Below are 20,106 nucleotides of genomic sequence, written 5' to 3' on the forward strand. Positions count from 1 at the left end.
TTTGGTGAGGAGAGGAGGGGGCAGTATTAAATTGCTGCTGTGCCCCTCTCCCTCATGTCAGCACAGTCCATGCACACACACAATCAATCACACACATTACCTGGCTTCTGAGGCCCACACAGCAGCCAGCTACAGTGCAGAGCAGGGCCAGGCAAAGTTGGGGGCGTGGCCTAATCGCGGGACCCCCCGTGACCACGCCCCCTTCCGGGAACCGTCGCTGCAGCAGGAGCCCAGCCCAGGAGCAGGTACCGTTCGCCCACCTCCCCAGTAGGCCAGCTCTGCTGCTGGTGATCAGGGGCACACTACCAAAGCACCGCGGGAGGAGCTGCTTGCGGCCACGCATGCGCAGCAGCCCTCCCGCGGCCATCTTTGATCAGGGAAAAACGCTGTTGTGGCACTGGTTAAGCAGTCCGCGGCCCAGACAGGGGGAGAGCGGCCGTTTATGGGGTCCTAAGGACCGGCCGACCGGGAAATGTCCCGGTTTCCCGCCAGGCCAATCCGCCCCTGAAATAATGTAAATAATCAGGGTATTAGAACTGACCAAGTGTCACATGCATATACAAGCTTCCATGCACTGCTCCAACCAGGATACATATTTCCAGCTCTTCCCATATGAATATTTAAAAAATCAGCAAAAAAAAATCAGCAAAATAGAAATTCAAACAAATAATAAACACTAAACGTAAAAGAAAGAAAAACACATTTCTTCCTATAACTCTCAGTTCAAGGCCAGGCACTGGTAGAGGGGATGATCATTCCTGGCATGGATGCGGTTGGCAGGTTGACAATAAAAGTCCATTCCAGCTTTGGATCTCAGCAGTGCACATACCCTGTCACACAGCTACTATCTGATTGCTGATTTTGAGAAAATTTCATTGATCTGATTGCCGATTTTTAGCAAACATACAGCGCACCATAGTTTGAACCAATAGAACAATTGCTCTGAGAAACCTTCATAGGTGGAATTATCTTTATTGGATTGTCGTCTCAAAACTTTAACAATGATTTACACCTCTAACTAGCAATGCATTAATCTTCTATGGATTTGCCATTTTTACTGCCCCTGATGATGAAATGCGTTGGGCCCTGTACATTCACCTGGTGATTTTGATCACCGAATATCTGAAAGAATTTCATCCAATGCTGTATTGAATTTTATTGGCAATTGTAATCTCAATGTTAAGCCAGTTGGGCATCTTTTATTAAATATATTTTGTATATATTGTATTTATATATATAAAGAACAGACCCTTAATTCGCACTTGGTTATGAAACAAATAAGTAATCATTTCGGTGTAGCTGCCTCACCCACAAATTCACTGTTGGCAATGGAATAACACAACAATGTAATACACAATTGTGGGAAGCAATCCATTATAACACTACATACTGTAGTGAATATGCATTTACTTTTGAATGTCATATTTAGGTAAGTACATACAGTATATTGAGCAAAGAGCTGTAAACATGAATGAATATTTCAGCCCAGACATTGAAAGGAAACTAACAGTATTGCCACAAGAGAACAGCAGGGTACTTGGATAAAAGTGGTCTGCATCGGGGAATATCCTTTCTGCTGTTCTCCACACCCCCAGTCACTGCAGATTGAATTAACAAATTAATAATAATGGCAGATTTATGAAGGGAATAAGCATCATGGGTATTTAAAATAATGAGGATAAGCATCATGGGTATTTAAAATAATGGGGATAAGCATCATGGGTATTTAAAAAGAAAACAGTAATTGACATGCATGAAAATGTAATTGAATGGTGTCCCAGAGCAGTCTACATACCCAGTGTACAAACATGACTTGAGCAAGTAATAATTTTCTGAAAAGTAACCACCCATGTAATACGAGCTTGTGTACATATCTCCACACTTAGGCCCTTATTTAGGTCCGTTCGCAAGGGCTTATGCGTTCGCACTGGGGCGATGTTTTCTTACTGCGCATGTGCATTTCTATGTGCTGGGTGCATGCACCCTCAGTGAAAAAACTGTTTGCAGGCCGCACGCACCCATCCTTGTGGGCGGAGGGTGGGGGGAGGGGGCACTGGGCTGGCCCACTAGCATATGGAAACACCCGTTTCTTGGGTGTTCCCATGAGAATGCTAGGCATTCTCATGCTAATGTGGCAGTGACGGACATGTGGGGGGCGGGCAGCTGACATCACCCATTTCCTCCTGAACGTGCATGCATATGTAAGGTTCCTCAGAGCAACCTTACATATGAGTAAACCTTCCACATCTTTTGATGGTTGGCCACTGACATGCCCATGGATGTTCATGTGAAACATCCATTTGCATGCCGTGTGAACGTATGCACCCTGCAAATGGTGGGCCGGCGTACAACAATTTGCAAGACGGGATCTGGTTGACTCACAAGGATGCGAATTTGCACTGGATACTTATGCTATTGTACAATGGGGGAGATGTATGATGCGTCATTATGTTGGAGAAGCGGTTTCAGTGCAAGATAGGTTTCAGTGCAAGATATGTGCACTGGTACTGCTGCTTTCCCATGTATGATGTGGTCAGTATTCGGTAAATGGCCCCGGAGCTATGTGCCCCTGACATTATTAGCACTGCTACCTAAAAGATATCAATTTTGACAGCTGCAGGTGTCGTTGGCCTATCCCCCATAGCAGTCACAGTTCGGGCTGCACAGGATATCTCACGTGAGTAGCGAGATCTTGCACATGCCCAGTACAGCTGGTGTGTTAGAGCAAAAGTGATCCGCTCCAGTGAACAAGATGTTAAAATATCTTGTCAGTGTCCCTTCTTGCTTCGCCTCGGTAATAGTAGCCATTATAATACATCTCCCCCAGCATCTCAAACCAGCAAAATTAGGTTTAATAGTAATAATGCATTTATAAATTTTATCCAGAAATACCACTTAGCCCCTATTCAGGATACTACTGGACCTAGGGGAGATGTATTACACCCTGTTGTATAACATGGACTAAGGGCCTGATTCTGGTTCATTGAATTTTTCCCAAATTCGGCTACATTCCGATATTTGGGGCTGCACATGAGCGATTATCCACACATGCCCCCCTGTGCAAACACCTTCGTGCCTATCACAGTCACCGAGACATTCACACACATTAGAGAAGGGTTCGACTTGGGTATTTTCACCCAGATGTGCCAACAGGCGGTATCTCATGTCCTACCATCCACTAGGGCATGGTGGGAGAATAAACATGCCCGTAACATTGTGAGCGATACGAGGGGCTGCGGTTGACTTCGGGTAAAAAACTGTGGAAAAAAACCATGTTGACCTCGTGACCTGTCAACCTAACCCATGTCGACCTAACGCATTTGTCGACCTAAACCCATGTCGACCTTGCCCCATGTCGATCTAGACACCTGTCGACCTTCACCCATGTTGACCTAGAACCCTGTCGACCCAACGGTGTCGACCTAATGACTGTCAACCTAAGTCTGGTCGACAATACGACCCACACCCAATGGCGCATGGGGACCCCAGCATTTCTTGGGTGTGCTCACTGAAATGGGTGGTGCGCCAAGAAAAATGCTGGGCATCCCCATGCGAATACAGACGTGGCGAAGCCTGCATGAGGTAGGTAGCTGACATCACATGGAGTCAGTCCGCTCTCTGACATTTCCAAGCCAATTAAACATCAGCATAGACTGACTTTTATTTGCGAACGGGGCAAAAATCATTTGATGTTTAGTGACCATCTAATGATTTCCCCCCATGTATGCTCACATGCGAATAGATGTGTAAGACATCATCATCATGCTATGTGCCATGCCTGGGCTTGTATCTCGCTCAGAATTGATTTTGTTTTCATATTTACCTTGTGTCCCCTGTCTGTCACCCCCTCCCTCTAGACCAGTGGTTCCCAACCCTGGCCCTCAAGTACCCACAACAGTGCATGTTTTCCAGGTCACCCGGCAGGTGCACTCATTATTCAGGCACATTTGAAATGATCCACAGGTGGAGCTAATTATAGCACTTGTGATTCTGTGTGGAGACCTGCAAAACATGCACTGTTGGGGTACTTGAGGACCAGGGTTGGGAACCACTGCTCTAGACCAGAGCCGGCCCTAGGCATAGGCAAACTAGGCACTTGTCTAGGGTGTCTGCAATGCCTAGGGGCGACCCATGTGGTTTGTGGGGCACCCGCTGGCGCTGCGCAGTGAAGTCATTTTCTGCACCTTTCCTCTCACGATCCCTGAGCACTTCCGGCGACCACCCTTCTCTGAGCTACATGATTATTACTGGCAGTGAGTGGAGCCTCTGCACTAACATCTCCTGGAACTAGTGCCGAGGCTCCACTTGCTGCAGTAATAAACATGTCGCTCCAAGTGGGTAGCCCAGCAGTAGTGCAGTAATATAATGCAAAACATATATTTCATTGTATGCTAAGGATAGATTGATCCTGCTGTTACTGTACATTCTATATGGTACAGTATGTCCCCAGGTTGCATTGGACGCTAAACTGCCTGATCGGAAAGTAATTAAAAATAAACCTATTTTTTGTGGAGGAGACACTCGCAAAGCCATTCACACAGTGAGCTCATATTACACTACAGTAAGTGCGCTTATGTTCGGCTATCCCGCTAAAATCTTTCTATACTGCCACAAGCTACTGTACTCATACTGGGATTTCTACTGATACCATACGCTGCTCTACAGTACAGCCACCTGATTGAATAGTGATACAAAAAATGCTATTTGCGGAGGAGACGCTAGGTGCGATACAGCAGCACACAACAGTAGTTTTTGGTACTGTAAAAATTTCCTTAAAACATACACACCAGAAGGCAACTGAGTCATGGATGAGTATACACAGCACCAAAACAGCACACATAACATTTACTACAATTTTTGGTTTTACTTTTTCAAGTTTTTTTTCAATTTTTTTCTTTATTTTGCAATTTTTAATCACAACTTTTTATCAAACCTTACAATTTAAAGATTTTTTTAAAAACTGAAGCAGATGAACTCAAGAGTAGACAAATGTTTGGGCAGCATGAGGCTGAGAGACATAGTTGGACATGAGTAAACACAGCATATTTGTTTATTTTACAATTTTTCATTTTTTTTTTTACACTGAAGCTGATGGACCCAAGAACTCAAACTCCAGGACCACCCTGTGGGCCACTATGGCTACAGTACCACAAGCCTGTCATCTCATTCACACCTGATGTAAGAACCAGGAATTTTTTTGTGCGTAGATGGCTGGTAAATGGAGCTCGTCACAATGTATGCAATATTATTGTAGTACAAAAACTGTATTTAATGTAATGTGCACTTAGCAGGCATACAGAACATTACTGAACCTGTACATTACATTCTGTAGTGCCATATCCATCCTTGGCACTGTACTGTAGTTTTCATTAATGGAGCAATCGCCACACAGCGGCGAAGCAGTGTGATTACACGCATTCGACAAAGTACTCCTCAGTGCACCATACCGGGACATTTCCAATGGGGTACAAGGATACCAGGATTGCAACCCAAGAGCAATGATGAGCATGGCTACATTTGTATCATCACCAAGGTTGGACCTGATACATTTAAAAGAAGGACGCTATTCCGTTTCTGGCTATACAGAATGCTTTATGTGGGATGCTCTAACATTCACCACTTCACATCACCACTTACTGCATCCATAATAATCGCATATGATGTGCTCATAGGCGTGCGCACGGGGGGTGCCAGAGGTGCACAGGCACCTCCTAATGACAGGCACCCCCCGCCCCGCACGATTGCAGACACCTCCTGGCAGCAGCAGTGATATGCGGCTCGGGTGGGCTGGCTGCTGACCAGTGCTGCGGCCGGCTGCCGCCGGCCACCACCACAGGTGGAAATACAGGGGGATGACAGACGTGCGGGTGCCGGGCGGGGTTGTTCCTCCCCTCAGTCGGCAATAGCAACTGGCAGCCAATCGCGACGCTGCCTGTTGCTGAATGAGGGGGCGGGCCAAAAGTCACTGCTCAGACACGAGGGATCTGAGCAGTGAGGAGCTTTATGAGTGACAGTGCTTTCGGGAGCAGCAATTCCAAGCCAGCGCCACAGGTATAGTAAGTAAAGGGGAGGGGGGCACAGAAATATCAGAACATATAATACATATAATATAACAGAAGAACTAAGTTATCTACGGAAATGCTGGGTCCTGGGAGGGAGCAGCATTTGGCTACTCTCCGCCGTCCATCGCCATGGCCCTGTCTGGTGCCTGCGCTGAGCTGCTCACACTGGCACTGACGAACATTTGAAATATGGCACCTGTCTGCCAGCCTGTCAGAGCTCAAGGATCGCCAGCCAAAGCTAGCAATTGGCTGCTAGACCGCAAACTCTGACTCATGAGCCAGGTCCATATATCAAATGTCCGTCAGTGCTGGTATGAGGTGCTCAGCCACACAGGAGCTGAGCGCACACCACACAGGGCTGGGAAGGTGAGCGCTCTTCTTCCCTCTTCTCTCCTCTCCTGCACTAATATGTGAAATCTGTAAGGGGCCCTACTGGGGGAATTATGTGTAATGGTCATTACTGGAGGCATTATATGTAATGGGCATTATGTGTGTGGCATAGTGTGTAATGGGCATCACAGTATGTGGCATAATGTGTAATGGGCATCACAGTATGAGGCGTAATGTGTAATGGGCATCACGGTGTGAGGTGCAATGTGTAATGGGCATCACGGTGTGAGGTGCAATGTGTAGTGGGCATCACAGTGTGTGGCACAATGTGTAATGGGCATCAGTGTGTGGCATAATATGTAATGGACATCACAGTGTTCGGCATAATGTGTAATGGGCATCATTGTGTGAGGCGTAATGCCTACCATCAGAGGTGGTAGACACAAATACAGTAGTACAATTTAAACATGCTTGGGATAAGCATATTGATATCCTTACAAAAAAATAAGGATCAAATATGGTTTAAGGTAACATGTTTAAAAAAAAGGGGCAGACTAGATGGGCCAAGTGGTTCTTATATCTGCCGTCAAATTCTATGTTTCTATGTAATGTGTAATGGGCATCACGGTGTGTGGCGCAATGTGTAATGGGCATCACAGTGTGAGGCATTACGGTGTAAATTTTTGACGCGTGCCTTCGGCACGCACTGTACCTGTTGTAAATATTTTATAAAAATTTGTCAAGCCCTGGCATAATGTGCAATGGGCATTATGGTGTGTGGCATTATGTGGAATGGGCATATTATGTTATGGGCATTAGAGTGTGTGGCATTATGTGTAAAGGGCATTATGTGTAATGGGCATTACAGTGGAAATTTTTGCAGCGCGTCCCTTTTTGCACACTTTCCCTGTTTCTAATATGTGTGGGGCGGAGATGATTCATTCTGAATTGAATATACATAAATAAGTCACTTTCTATTTAGTTTGCATTGATGGACACGCCCATTAGGCTGTGATGGACATGCCCCTCCAATGGTGCACCCCCTAAGAAAATGGGCTGCGCACGCCTATGGATGTGCTAACATATACAATAAGTAACGTAAAGGACAGCTCTTGCAATAAGAGCTGTCCATTGCGATACGGCTCCGGCGTTGGACTTCTGGGTCTGAGAGCCAGGAGTCCCTCTGCATATGACGGATCCCTCACACAGCACTGAGGAGAGAAGTCCATAGGCTTCTATAGCACATTGCCAGCTTTTTGTGGTATTAACCTCCTTAGTGGTGTCCCAGAGGAGGGGCATTAGTGAATATGAAAATTGCCATAGGGACCAATAAAGAAAGTGGTATATAAACAGTGCTGCACCACTGGTCATAACAGTGAAATATACAATAGGGGGCTGAGACAGGGTTAGGTGCTGTTGTAAGTGTGTAGCTGATAGGCTAAGTAAGAGAAGGAAACGCACATATAGGATGAACGATGATATTCGAAAGGGGAGGGACATAATCACAAGTGTGACAGAGTTGGGATTAGCAGTGAGCATGGAACAGAGGTCATTTGAAGTTTTGTAGAGAGGTGGAAAGTCTGATGGGGAGAGGTAGAGAATTCCAGCACTAGAGAGCAGCATGTGCAAGTCTTGGAGGCAGGGATGGGAGGAAGTAATCAGCAGGCAGGAGAGGCCACATGCATACAGTATGTGGAGAGAAGACGACGGACATTAATGTATACATAAGGTCAGAGATGTAAATGGTAGAAGAATGGGTGAGGGTCTTATGAGAAGCTTGAATTGGATTCTGAAGGGAAAGATGAGCCAGTGTAGGGCTTTTAAGAGTGGAGAGGTGGAAGTAACATTGAGGATAGATTGGGGTGGATCAAGGCTTTTGTTAGGGAGGCAAAGTAGAGTATAGTAGTCCAGTATGGAGGTGAACAGTGAGTATATGAGGGTCTTACAGTATTAGCATCCACAGTAAGAAACGGTCTGATCCTGGAAATATTTTTGAGATGGAAACGGCATGAGTGCAACAGGTACTGAAAGTGTGTCCATAATAATCGCATATGAAGCGCTAACATATACTATAAGCAACGTAAAGGACAGCTCTTGCTATAAGAGCTGTCCATTGCGATAAGAGCTGTCCATTGCGATGCGGCTCCGGCGTTGGACTTCTGGGTCTGAGAGCCAGGAGTCCCTCTGCATATGACGGATCCCTCACACAGCACTGAGGAGAGAAGTCCATAGGCTTCTATAGCACATTGCCAGCTTTTTGTGGTATTAACCTCCTTAGTGGTGTCCCAGAGGAGGGGCATTAGTGAATACGAAAATTGCCATAGGGACCAATAAAGAAAGTGGTATATAAACAGTGCTGCACCACTGGTCATAACAGTGAAATATACAATAGGGGGCTGAGACAGGGTTAGGTGCTGTTGTAAGTGTGTAGCTGATAGGCTAAGTAAGAGAAGGAAACGCACATATAGGATGAACGATGATATTCGAAAGGGGAGGGACATAATCACAAGTGTGACAGAGTTGGGATTAGCAGTGAGCATGGAACAGAGGTCATTTGAAGTTTTGTAGAGAGGTGGAAAGTCTGATGGGGAGAGGTAGAGAATTCCAGCACTAGAGAGCAGCATGTGCAAGTCTTGGAGGCAGGGATGGGAGGAAGTAATCAGCAGGCAGGAGAGGCCACATGCATACAGTATGTGGAGAGAAGACGACGGACATTAATGTATACATAAGGTCAGAGATGTAAATGGTAGAAGAATGGGTGAGGGCCTTATGAGAAGCTTGAATTGGATTCTGAAGGGAAAGATGAGCCAGTGTAGGGCTTTTAAGAGTGGAGAGGTGGAAGTAACATTGAGGATAGATTGGGGTGGATCAAGGCTTTCGTTAGGGAGGCAAAGTAGAGTATAGTAGTCCAGTATGGAGGTGAACAGTGAGTATATGAGGGTCTTACAGTATTAGCATCCACAGTAAGAAACGGTCTGATCCTGGAAATATTTTTGAGATGGAAACGGCATGAGTGCAACAGGTACTGAAAGTGTGTCCATAATAATCGCATATGAAGCGCTAACATATACTATAAGCAACGTAAAGGACAGCTCTTGCTATAAGAGCTGTCCATTGCGATAAGAGCTGTCCATTGCGATGCGGCTCCGGCGTTGGACTTCTGGGTCTGAGAGCCAGGAGGCCCTCTGCATATGACGGATCCCTCACACAGCACTGAGGAGAGAAGTCCATAGGCTTCTATAGCACATTGCCAGCTTTTTGTGGTATTAACCTCCTTTGTGGTGTCCCAGAGGAGGGGCATTAGTGAATACGAAAATTGCCATAGGGACCAATAAAGAAAGTGGTATATAAACAGTGCTGCACCACTGGTCATAACAGTGAAATATGCATTTGGGGGCTGAGACAGGGTTAGGTGCTGTTGTAAGTGTGTAGCTGATAGGCTAAGTAAGAGAAGGAAACGCACATATAGGATGAGGGATGATATTCGAAAGGGGAGGGACATAATCACAAGTGTGACAGAGTTGGGATTAGCAGTGAGCATGGAACAGAGGTCATTTGAAGTTTTGTAGAGAGGTGGAAAGTCTGATGTGGAGAGATAGAGAATTCCAGCACTAGAGAGCAGCAATGGTAGAAGAATGGGTGAGGGCCTTATGAGAAGCTTGAATTGGATTCTGAAGGGAAAGATGAGCCAGTGTAGGGCTTTTAAGAGTGGAGAGGTGGAAGTAACATTGAGGATAGATTGGGGTGGATCAAGGATTTCGTTAGGGAGGCAAAGTAGAGTATAGTAGTCCAGTATGGAGGTGAACAGTGAGTATATGAGGGTCTTATTAGCATCCACAGTAAGAAACGGTCTGATACTGGAAATATTTTTGAGATGGAAACGGCATGAGTGCAACAGGTACTGAAAGTGTGTTTTTTAGGAGAGGGAGGAGTCAAGCATAAATCCAAGTCAGTGGACTTGGATGCTAGTGGAGATTATTGTGCCATGAATATATATTGAAATTGTGGGAATTGAGGTTATGCGGGAGGGCGGGGAGATGATCAACTAATTTATAACATGTTAAGCTTAAGAAAGCCCTGGGACATCCAAAAGGAGGTGCTGTTGCAGAGGAACCATTTGAGATACGAGTGAGGAGAAAGAATGAGAGGTCAGGAGAGGAAAGAAAGATTTGAGTACCAGCATAGGGATTATAATTGAAGTTGTTAAAACCATATTCTTTCGCTGATAAGGATAGTCCAGTTCCAAACCATAAATAATTTACATTCCTGTGCACAATACTGAACACTCAGGTGTACAGTGTACAGTTTTAGACATCTTACAAAGAAAAATGCTATGACATGATAACTGTAAACAAGATACACATTAAGGGGGGTATTTAATGCTCCGCCGCTATTCCAAATGGTGGAAACAGCGGGGGGTCCCTATTCAATGCTGACTGTACCGACAGCATTGAAGAGGGATCAGGCAGAACGAGCCCGACTTCAGAAGCTGTCTGGCCCATTCTGCCGATAACAGCCGTGGATTGTCGCGATCCCAGCCGCAGATGACACCCCCACTTTTCGCCAATCAGCAGGTGGGACATTGAATCCCGTCTGCCAATATGCTGTTGGGCAAAACGTAAATGGGCCTGGATTACGGCTGTCGGGAGGGATCGGCAGCCATGATGCAAGATTGAATACCTCCCTAAAGGTCATTGTCATAGGTTGAAAAGTCAGGACATCATAAGAACTCGACATTCCATTAATTGCATCCTCAGGTCTTCTGCCATCTTTGTCTGCCACATGTATGCCCTTAATACTTTCTCCTAAAGACCTGTACAAGCATCTAAAGTTTTAATGTAAGAACATTGTATCGATTATATTCAATAGCAGAATGATGCAAATGGTTCCTCAGGGTTACTGGATGCTCTCTAATTTATTTATTTACAGTTTCTTATCCAATGAAATGAGGAACAAAACAAGTCCAAATAATAGAGTTTATTTACTAGGTACAAAACTTAATTGATCCAGGTAGTACACAGTGTATGAACTGAATATGCAAAAGTGGCTTTACTATTTCAGTTAAAAGCATCATTTAAGTATATCAATTGTATGAACTGCATCTATGAGTCATGACCTTAGACATTACCATAAAATACCACATGTCGGCTCAACATGCAGATGTGTTCACTGGGAGGGATGTGGCCAGGGTTGGTTGGCATTCTACAGTGGCATGCAGCAGAGAGATCAAGGAGAATAAGCAGAGAGTGGCCCTTGGGTTTGTCAGCAAGGGGTATTTGCAGACTTTTGAGAAGGCAGTGTCACTGGAGTGTAGAGAATGGAAGCCAGATTGAAGTACAGCTTTAGCCAAGCTCACCGTGGCTCCAATATGCCCGCATGGGCACTTTGTGACACAATACAGCGGCTGCAATATTTTCCATGCAATACAATCTTAATGGTTGCGGTTCACAGTAAGGTGGTTGTAGACAATACATTCAAACAATTTGGAGGCAATAGGGTGCAGAGAGAAGGGTCGGTATTTGGAGACAGTAGGCCTGATTCAGACCCAAGGACAGGGCTGCATTAAAGCAGAGCCTTGCAACCACATAGCCGCCACCCCGCCACAGTGAAAACCCACCCCTGTGCAAGCCTGCTATTGGGCTGTAGTAATATCGCTGCCCGGCAAAAATTGGCAAATCCATTCACAGCACACTCACCAGCAAATGATTTCCCCGCTGTGTGCAGTGTAAGAGTAGCCCTAGACTTTCTTGGCGACAGTGAAGGCATCTCAGCGCCCCAGCCACAGATATTATGAATCTCCCGGGGTGGGGGTGGGGGGGTATCCACTAACATGCTCAAGGAGGGCGAAGTGGGGCGGCTGCTGATGCTGACCTTAACAGGGGGGGTGGGGGTGGTGTTACTACTTGAGACCGCTGGGGAAGCAGCAGACGCCATCAGTGGTTGCCGCTGACCTGCTCTACGTGGGCGGGGGGGTTGGGGGGTGCAGCCACCTCTGACATGCTCTGTGGGTTGGTGGCTGGGTGGCTGGGTGCTGGAAGTGTAAGGGACTCGGGAGACCTTACCTGTTCCTGCTCCTCACACGCCAGGCACTAGTGCTTTCTTTAGAATTCTGTACCTCCCTCCAGTGGCCGGCGCCCACAGGCAAATGCTTAAAGTTGCCTAGTGGTGGCAGTGGCCCTGGATGAACCAGGCAGAACGGGTCCGTAGCTCACGTCATTGGTGCTCCCTGAAAATGACTATCCACCAATTTGATAATCGCTCTGACTGCAAATTCTCGCCCCAGCAATCGGGTCTGAATCAGGCCCAGTGTTAGGATTGAGGGTAGTTTTTTTAAGAATAAGGGAGACAACCTGAGTTACACCTGAGCCAGAAGAAATTCAGCTGAAACATGACCCTAAGGCTGAGGGATATGCTGGCCTGGTTTAGTTTGATCATTACGGTGCCTCAAATTGGTGGTTTATAGATCCCATAAAAGGATTTTTTATATACTTAGAAATGACTTTGATGAAGGCTCTCCTAAAACTTTCATGACAGAGAGGATACAGAATAGGATTTATTGAAGAATTAATCCACAGCAACCAAAATGTTATTTCATACCAATAAGAAGCAATGCAATAATCATGGCAGGCAGCACGAACTGTCATAAGGAGAGAATATGGAGCCCAACAAATACCAAAAACACAAACCAGGACAGAGAGAGATTTAGAAATTTTCTTATCATGGAACAACTTAACAATACGGATATTAGTACTTGGTGTCGGATAAATGTGCAAACCAGTGCACTTTGCCTTTCTAGAGCATTGTTTTAAAAATTTAGGACCTTTTTTCTTATCCATGTTAATTGTTTTTACTTTCAAGTCATTGTTTGGCCCGTGAGCAAGATCAACTGATATGATATAAGGTATTCCTGACATTTGTGTTTTGGGTGAAGAAATTGAGGGTAACGTATTGTTTGCTTTCTTCCTACTCCTTTTCTTAATGTTCCAATAAATGCTGAGGTTAAGGAATGAAATACTTAAAAGAGGAATTAAAAAGTCAAAAAAGGAAGCTCCCAATAAAAAGTGCCAACTATAATAGTAGGCGGGGAGGCATTGGTCCTCTGGAATAAAATTGTCATAGTGTAAATATTCCCAGAATAGAATAGCCGGGCTGTACAGAAGAAATGACAGTATCCAGACAGTGCCCATCTTAAGCACCGTTTGGCAATGTTGTTGTTGCTGAGAGCGATATGTAACCTAAACAAGTGGATACAAAATAAAATGACATTACAGGGTTATTCTACAATTATAGATGCAAAAAGTCACAAAATAGGCAAAAGGAAGTGTTACAGAGAGATACAGTATCACAAAGTGATGCGGAAAAAAAAAAAATTAGTAGCCCCCATAGGATTGTATAGGAATGCTACTGTATGTGCAGCACACTTGCATTGTCTGTAGTAGCCAATGGCAGCACATACTCATTAGAGCTTCGGGTTCTTCGAAAAATACAGTACTGTAGAATTAGACAAAAGAACGAACCACTTGGCCAAGCTACATGCACACACTTACACCCTTTTTTTTTGGGGGGGGGGGGGGGGGACCCAATTAACCTACCGGTATTTTTCTGTAAAATTAGAAAATGGAACCATACAGGAACATTGTACTTGGTGGAAAAAAAAATGTTACTGAACATTTATTTCTACAAAACTATTGGCGCACTCTAGGGATTCTTTTATCAGCAGATTATAAAAAGAAAGAATATGTAAATCTGTGTTGCAGGGAACATAAATACTTGCCCATCCATGTCCTGATTATATGTATTGTGAAAAGATTTATTTAATATACTGATGGGTTATCTGTATTAGAAATGAGCTGTGTTCTAGTTCTGTCCTATTTCTTATACCCTTATACCCACAGTTCTGCAATTTAAGTTACTCGTCTTTAAAAAATATAGGTTACTTTTAGGGAAGCTGATCCCGGAGCATTTTTGAAAAATGCACAATCCCATGATTTCCAGGATCCCGGGATTGACTTCATTAATAAAAAAAAAAGCCTTGACCGCCCCATGTATTTACTTACATGTGCGTGTGCGGCCAGGAGTCGGGCGGTGCATCCAGTAGCCCAGCAATATGTCCCGAGAGTGAGGTGGGCGGGCAGTGTGGCCGGGAGAAGCGGCTGGGTGGCCTGCGCAGCGCGACCTCTGACCATGTCATGCTGCGCAGAGCCACACAGGCGGGCACGGGAGAAGCCGGTATGGCAAGGGGGAAGCTGGTGCAGAGTCTAAAGCATGCACTATATCTTTAAGAGGGGAGAGGAGGGGACCCAATTGCAGACTGCAAACTGGCCTCCTCCGCTCCTCTCTTAAAGCCCCCTTTGACTGAGAACATCTCATGGGAATCTGCATTGTTAAAGATATGGTGCATACACACTAGAGTCTAGACAATATAGTGGCATATTTGTAATGGGTGCAGTGTACGCCGTGCACACGGGCCCCTGAGTCCCATGAGGGCCCACACCGCACACATGCTGCAACCATTTTTTTAATACTTACCATACGGAGTCCTAGTAGTCTAGTGCTCAGACCACAACGATGCAAAAATTGCTGGAGAAATGACTGCCACACCATTTTTCTGGAGGAGTAGTAGCATCTGAGCCCTCTAGTGCCAAGACCCCACTGTTCTTTGGTGCTCCAGGCAGAGAGGAGGGGTCTGAGCCGGAGAAGCCTGCACAAGGGCCTCCTCTTTCTCTCTTCTCTTAAAATACTCTGAGATGATATACATGATAATATTGTTACAATATGTAATTATTGTGCATATCATTTAAAAAATTGTCTAGTGCAGAGCTGGCCAAAAGGTTGATTGTGATCTAACAGTTGATCATGTAGCTCCCGCTGGTAGATCATGTTCAAGTGCCCATGTAAATATCTGCTGAAGCCTCTGAGAGTGATGCAGTGCATGGGTGACATCATGACGTTACCCACGCACAGAAACTGAAGACCCTGCAGAAGGAAGATCAGCGACATAAGCGGGGAGATCATAGGCAGCAGCAGCAGGAAGATCATAGGCAGGAGCTCTCAGTCTGAGTGAGTGAAGTGTCAGCAGGAAGCTCAGCAGCAGCGCCACACCAGTAAACTGGACAAAACAGCGGTGGTCCTGACAGCTGCAAAGTACAGTCAGAATTTAATGTTGGTACATGCCCTGCATGTGATGGGGTATGGTTTGTGCATGGTTTGTATGTGGTTACAAATCTCCATCGCAGGCAGCAACTGGAATGGAACTTACAATTGTGAAGACACCCATCACTCTGTGTCAGAATGTGAATTTCGGAACATTCCATGTGTGAAAATGTCAATTTCGGCTCATTCCGTGTCAGAATGTGAATTTTGGGCACATTAGGTGTGTCAGGATGTGACTTTTGGGCACATTCCCTGTGTCAGAATGTGAATTTCGGGCACATTCCTTGTGTCAGAATGTAAATTTCTGCTCATTCTGTGCGGCATAATGTGTTAGGGACGTATTGCATTTGCAGGGGCATATTTTACACAGGTGGAGATGCTGGCAGATCCCCGGTAAGTAAGTGTACAAAAAGTAGATCCTGGGTTGCAAAAGTCCGGACACCCCTGGCCTAGTGTGCATGCATCATTAAAATAAATGATTTGTTTTGAGCATTAGTACATGTAATGTATGTAAATACATAATAACGCAGTAAGGCATTTATTCCTTTTAATGGTCTACTATTCACTATTACAACAGGGGTCTTCAAACTATTTTGCTCTGGGACCTCATTAGACAATAAAAATAATGACAGGACCCCAGCAAGTGACTGCAGAAGGTCATCACATCACATTTGTAGTCAGCAGACAGCACATACATGGCAGCATTGTGGAGGCACAGAGTGATGGTAGGAGTCTAATATACCATAACCCATCACATCACATGTGTAGTCAGCAGACAGCACATACATGGCAGCATTGTGGAGGCACAGAGTGATGGTAGGAGTCTAATATACCATAACCCATCACATCACATGTGTAGTCAGCAGACAGCACATACATGGCAGCATTGTGGAGGCACAGAGTGATGGTAGGAGTCTGATATACCATAACCCATCACATCAAATGTGTAGTCAGCAGACAGCACACACATGACAGCAATGTGGAGGCACAAAATGATGGGAGGAGTCTGATATACCATAACCCATCACATCACATGTGTAGTCAGCAGACAGCACATACATGGCATCAATGTGGAGGCACAGAGTGATGGTAGGAGTCTAATATACCATAACCCATCACATCGCATGTGTAGTCAGCAGACAGCACATACATGGCAGCATTGTGGAGGCACAGAGTGATGGTAGGAGTCTGATATACCATAACCCATCACATCGCATGTGTAGTCAGCAGACAGCACATACATGGCAGAATTGTGGAGGCACAGAGTGATGGTAGGAGTCTGATATACCATAACCCATCACATCAAATGTGTAGTCAGCAGACAGCACACACATGACAGCAATGTGGAGGCACAAAATGATGGGAGGAGTCTGATATACCATAACCCATCACATCGCATGTGTAGTCAGCAGACAGCACATACATGGCAGCATTATGAAGGCACAAAATGATGGGAGGAGTCTGAAGTAACAGACAATTCACAGTATTTTTCAGACTCCATGAATCACTGACTGAAATGAGAAAAGTCATTAGCCTGATGGTCAGCAACAGGGAGTCATGACCCCATACAGAGAAGGTCGGGACCCACTTGGGGTCAGGACCCACAGTTTGAGAACCACTGCACTATTATATTAATGCAGTGGCTTAGTGTATTTAGATAAAACTGTTAATAAAGAGTGAATACTTACAGCCATAGTGACAGCTAGAAATCGATCATAGCTAATTAGAACCACATTAAAAGCGGAAGCAGTGCACAAGAGATTGTCAGCGACCAGCCACAGTTTGCAGAGGAACTTCCCGAGCAGCCACTTCCCGGAGATAACATATGGCACATACACTGGGATGCAGAATACCCCTAGAATACACAGAAACACAGGAATGTGGGGTGGAAGCAGGTGTGTGTCTTGTTATATCATAATAATAAAATGATGACATGACAACACTCTTATCACCTGTCCTACACTACATTCTTACTCTTAATGCGCATACACACTGGGATTTTCACCACTGTGAATATGAGATGTTGCCTATAGCATCCAATCAAGATCTACTTTTTTATTTAGCATCTTCTAGAAGATAATAGATATAATCTGATTGGTTGCCCATAACAACATCCCATCTTCAGTAGAACTCCCATGTACTACCATGTTAGTAAATAAACCCTTTAGATCTATTTTTCCTATGTATTTTCTAATACGTACAGATGGAGCCGCTCTCATTCAGAGGGGGTCTGACGGTCGGATCACCAACCACCAGCCCCCGGAAGATGCCGCGCGCGCACGAGACGCTCGCGTGTCCCCTTCCAACGGAGCTCCCCGTTGGTCCCTGCAGCCTCTCCGTTGCTGTCTGCTGGTTCCCACAACCCCGCCAAACCCTGCCCATCTCCCTGAAGTGGAGACGGGCAGGGTTTGCGTCCCGCACCGCCCGAACACGTGTCAGATGCTCGTGCGTGTCAGATGCTCGCATATCCGTGAGATCGATCGCCAGCGGGGGCATTCTGGCAAGCACCAGCGCTGGCTGAGAGGTGCTCCATCTGTAAGTAAAGAGTAAAGCTGGCCATACATTAGAATGACCTGCATACGATGCAGATGGTATGTAGGTCATCATACGATTGATGAAACAATCGATCATATGTGCTTAAACCACATACTGTAGGATCTGCTTATAACCACAAGCCACTGATTGGTATACCCAGCGGCCATTCTGAGTGGACTGTACTGATACATATCATTACCCTTATGCTTCACCTGGGACGCCAGCAGGCATTCAATCAGGAATCGTGCCAAGTCTGCTTTTAACATGCCAAGTTTTTAATCATTGCCTTATTTATGAGAGTATTATATACTGTATGTTTGTTTATTGATTTATTCCAATTTCTGTTTTCTACCCACCTATACTATTATAACATTATTTGTTTATATAAACTTTTTATTTTAAATACAGTGTGTCCTCCATCATTGTGCTCAGTGTGATTTTACCACTCCTTTCATATCCATTTATTTTCCTTATTGACAGCGCAGTGTGTATTCCCCAAACAAAACATTGGTTCGAATAAACTATTTTCTTCTTTTTGGAGTTCAGCAGACTCCTTACACCTGCAGCAGCCATTTAAGGTTTAAATTACATAAATAACCATCTTTATTTTTTTTTTTTATATATACCCATTAGTGCCGGGGCCCTTGAGAGAGTGGGTTCATCCCCTCCCTCTCAAGAAAAAAACCCACCGTCAGCTTATCGACATACCTTACGATGTGCACACAATGGATCGCACAATCTGTTGAAATCGTGCATCCCGGCCTAGAATCGCTATGATGTATGGCCAGCTTTACTATATAATTTCTTTCTATGTAACATGAATGGAGTTATTTTAATAATTGCAATTGTTTCATTTTGTAACTTGGATGGAAAACACTAGAACTCACCTATGAAAAAATCACAGATGGCTAAATTGAGAAGGAAGAAATTGCTCCTGGTTCTAAGTCGCTTGTCTTCAATAAAAGCTACAATGACAAGGCTGTTGCCCAGGATGGTAACCAAAATGAATAAGGAAATGAGCAAAATGAACAGGATAGATAAACCTTGCGAGACTAAAATCCCCGTCTTCATAACTTCAAGAGAAGCGTTAGTTACATTTGCCATTCCAGTTAGAGCTCAAGCACATTTACCGTATACTTCACAAAATGTTTGCCGGACGTGCTATGAGAAAGCAGACACATACCTTATGTAAGCTGTTATACAGATGGCTTACTATACAGAAGAGTGGCATATATAGAAAGGTATTCTGCTGGGCGGAGTCTAGTTCATGAGTGGCATCCATTGGTTCTTTAGCATATAATAATATGAGCTGGGAACCAGGTCCATACCACTTTATGTTCAATGCATATCAAGTATTACACGTTTGGAAATAATTAAACTGTAGCATGTGTAAAGTCCCTATGCAATACATGCTCCCAAAAGAAACCATGTCTTTATTTCCTATGTAAAACATATGAGAGACATTAATTCTCTACAGTATTTGTTTTTTCCCCCATCAGTTCTTGGCTTTTAAATAATTACATCTTAAAATTGGAGCCTGGAAACATAATTGAACTAAATAAAACACATGGGGCAATTTGTTTGATATAAAATTAATTAAAATTTCTAACTTAAAATAAAAGGTATGTCAGATTTGTAATCGATAGCAAACAAACGAATAAATTAAAAAAAAAAAAAAAAAAACTAGCAATTTTTATGTTATTCTATACCATTTTTTTGTATTAAATACCTCTAGAATACAGCTGCTTAATAATTTCTTAGCGCCCTCCTGAAACATTCTTTTTTCCCTTTCATATTTATATGTCTGGGCTGCCTGACTTACAGAATCCCCTGTTGGATGGGGGAAAGGAAGGATATGGATAGCAATTGTATGATGACGCCCTTTTTAGTGACCATTGAAATTAGATCAGTGAAGCCTTGTAATAGTTATAAAACAAGCAAAGTAAAGTCCATAAATTTCAAACATTTATTAAAAGTCTCTTTCTCCACACAATATCAGTGTCTGTTCCAGACCGTTATAAGGTTC

At 44.4% G+C, this 20,106-nt stretch overlaps 1 protein-coding gene across 1 annotated transcript; it reads right to left on the bottom strand.

Moving 5' to 3' along the window:
* Positions 1-12,826: 12,826 nt before the first annotated feature.
* On the bottom strand, positions 12,827-19,184 carry LOC146079803 (histamine H3 receptor-like). Its single transcript, XM_083186445.1, has 4 exons — positions 18,968-19,184; positions 17,234-17,400; positions 13,244-13,627; positions 12,827-13,105 (listed from the first exon to the last, which is right to left on the bottom strand). Exons 1-4 carry the CDS (start codon positions 19,182-19,184, stop codon positions 12,827-12,829), a joined length of 1,047 nt encoding a protein of 348 aa, XP_083042571.1.
* Between the last annotated feature and the right edge of the window lie 922 nt (positions 19,185-20,106).

Source organism: Crinia signifera, chromosome 5 (genome assembly GCF_055691185.1).
Source record: "Crinia signifera chromosome 5, ASM5569118v1, whole genome shotgun sequence".
In the NCBI taxonomy this organism is placed as follows: Eukaryota; Metazoa; Chordata; class Amphibia; order Anura; family Myobatrachidae; genus Crinia; species Crinia signifera.

Coding starts and splice junctions, on each gene's coding strand:
- LOC146079803 (XM_083186445.1), bottom strand. CDS start 19,184: ATGGCAAATGTAACTAACGCTTCTCTTGAAGTTATGAAGACGGGGATT. Junction 17,401..18,967: donor CATCTGTGATTTTTTCATAG/GTGAGTTCTAGT, acceptor TGTGTATTCTAG/GGGTATTCTGCATCCCAGTG. Junction 13,628..17,233: donor TTCTAGCTGTCACTATGGCT/GTAAGTATTCAC, acceptor CCACTTGTTTAG/GTTACATATCGCTCTCAGCA.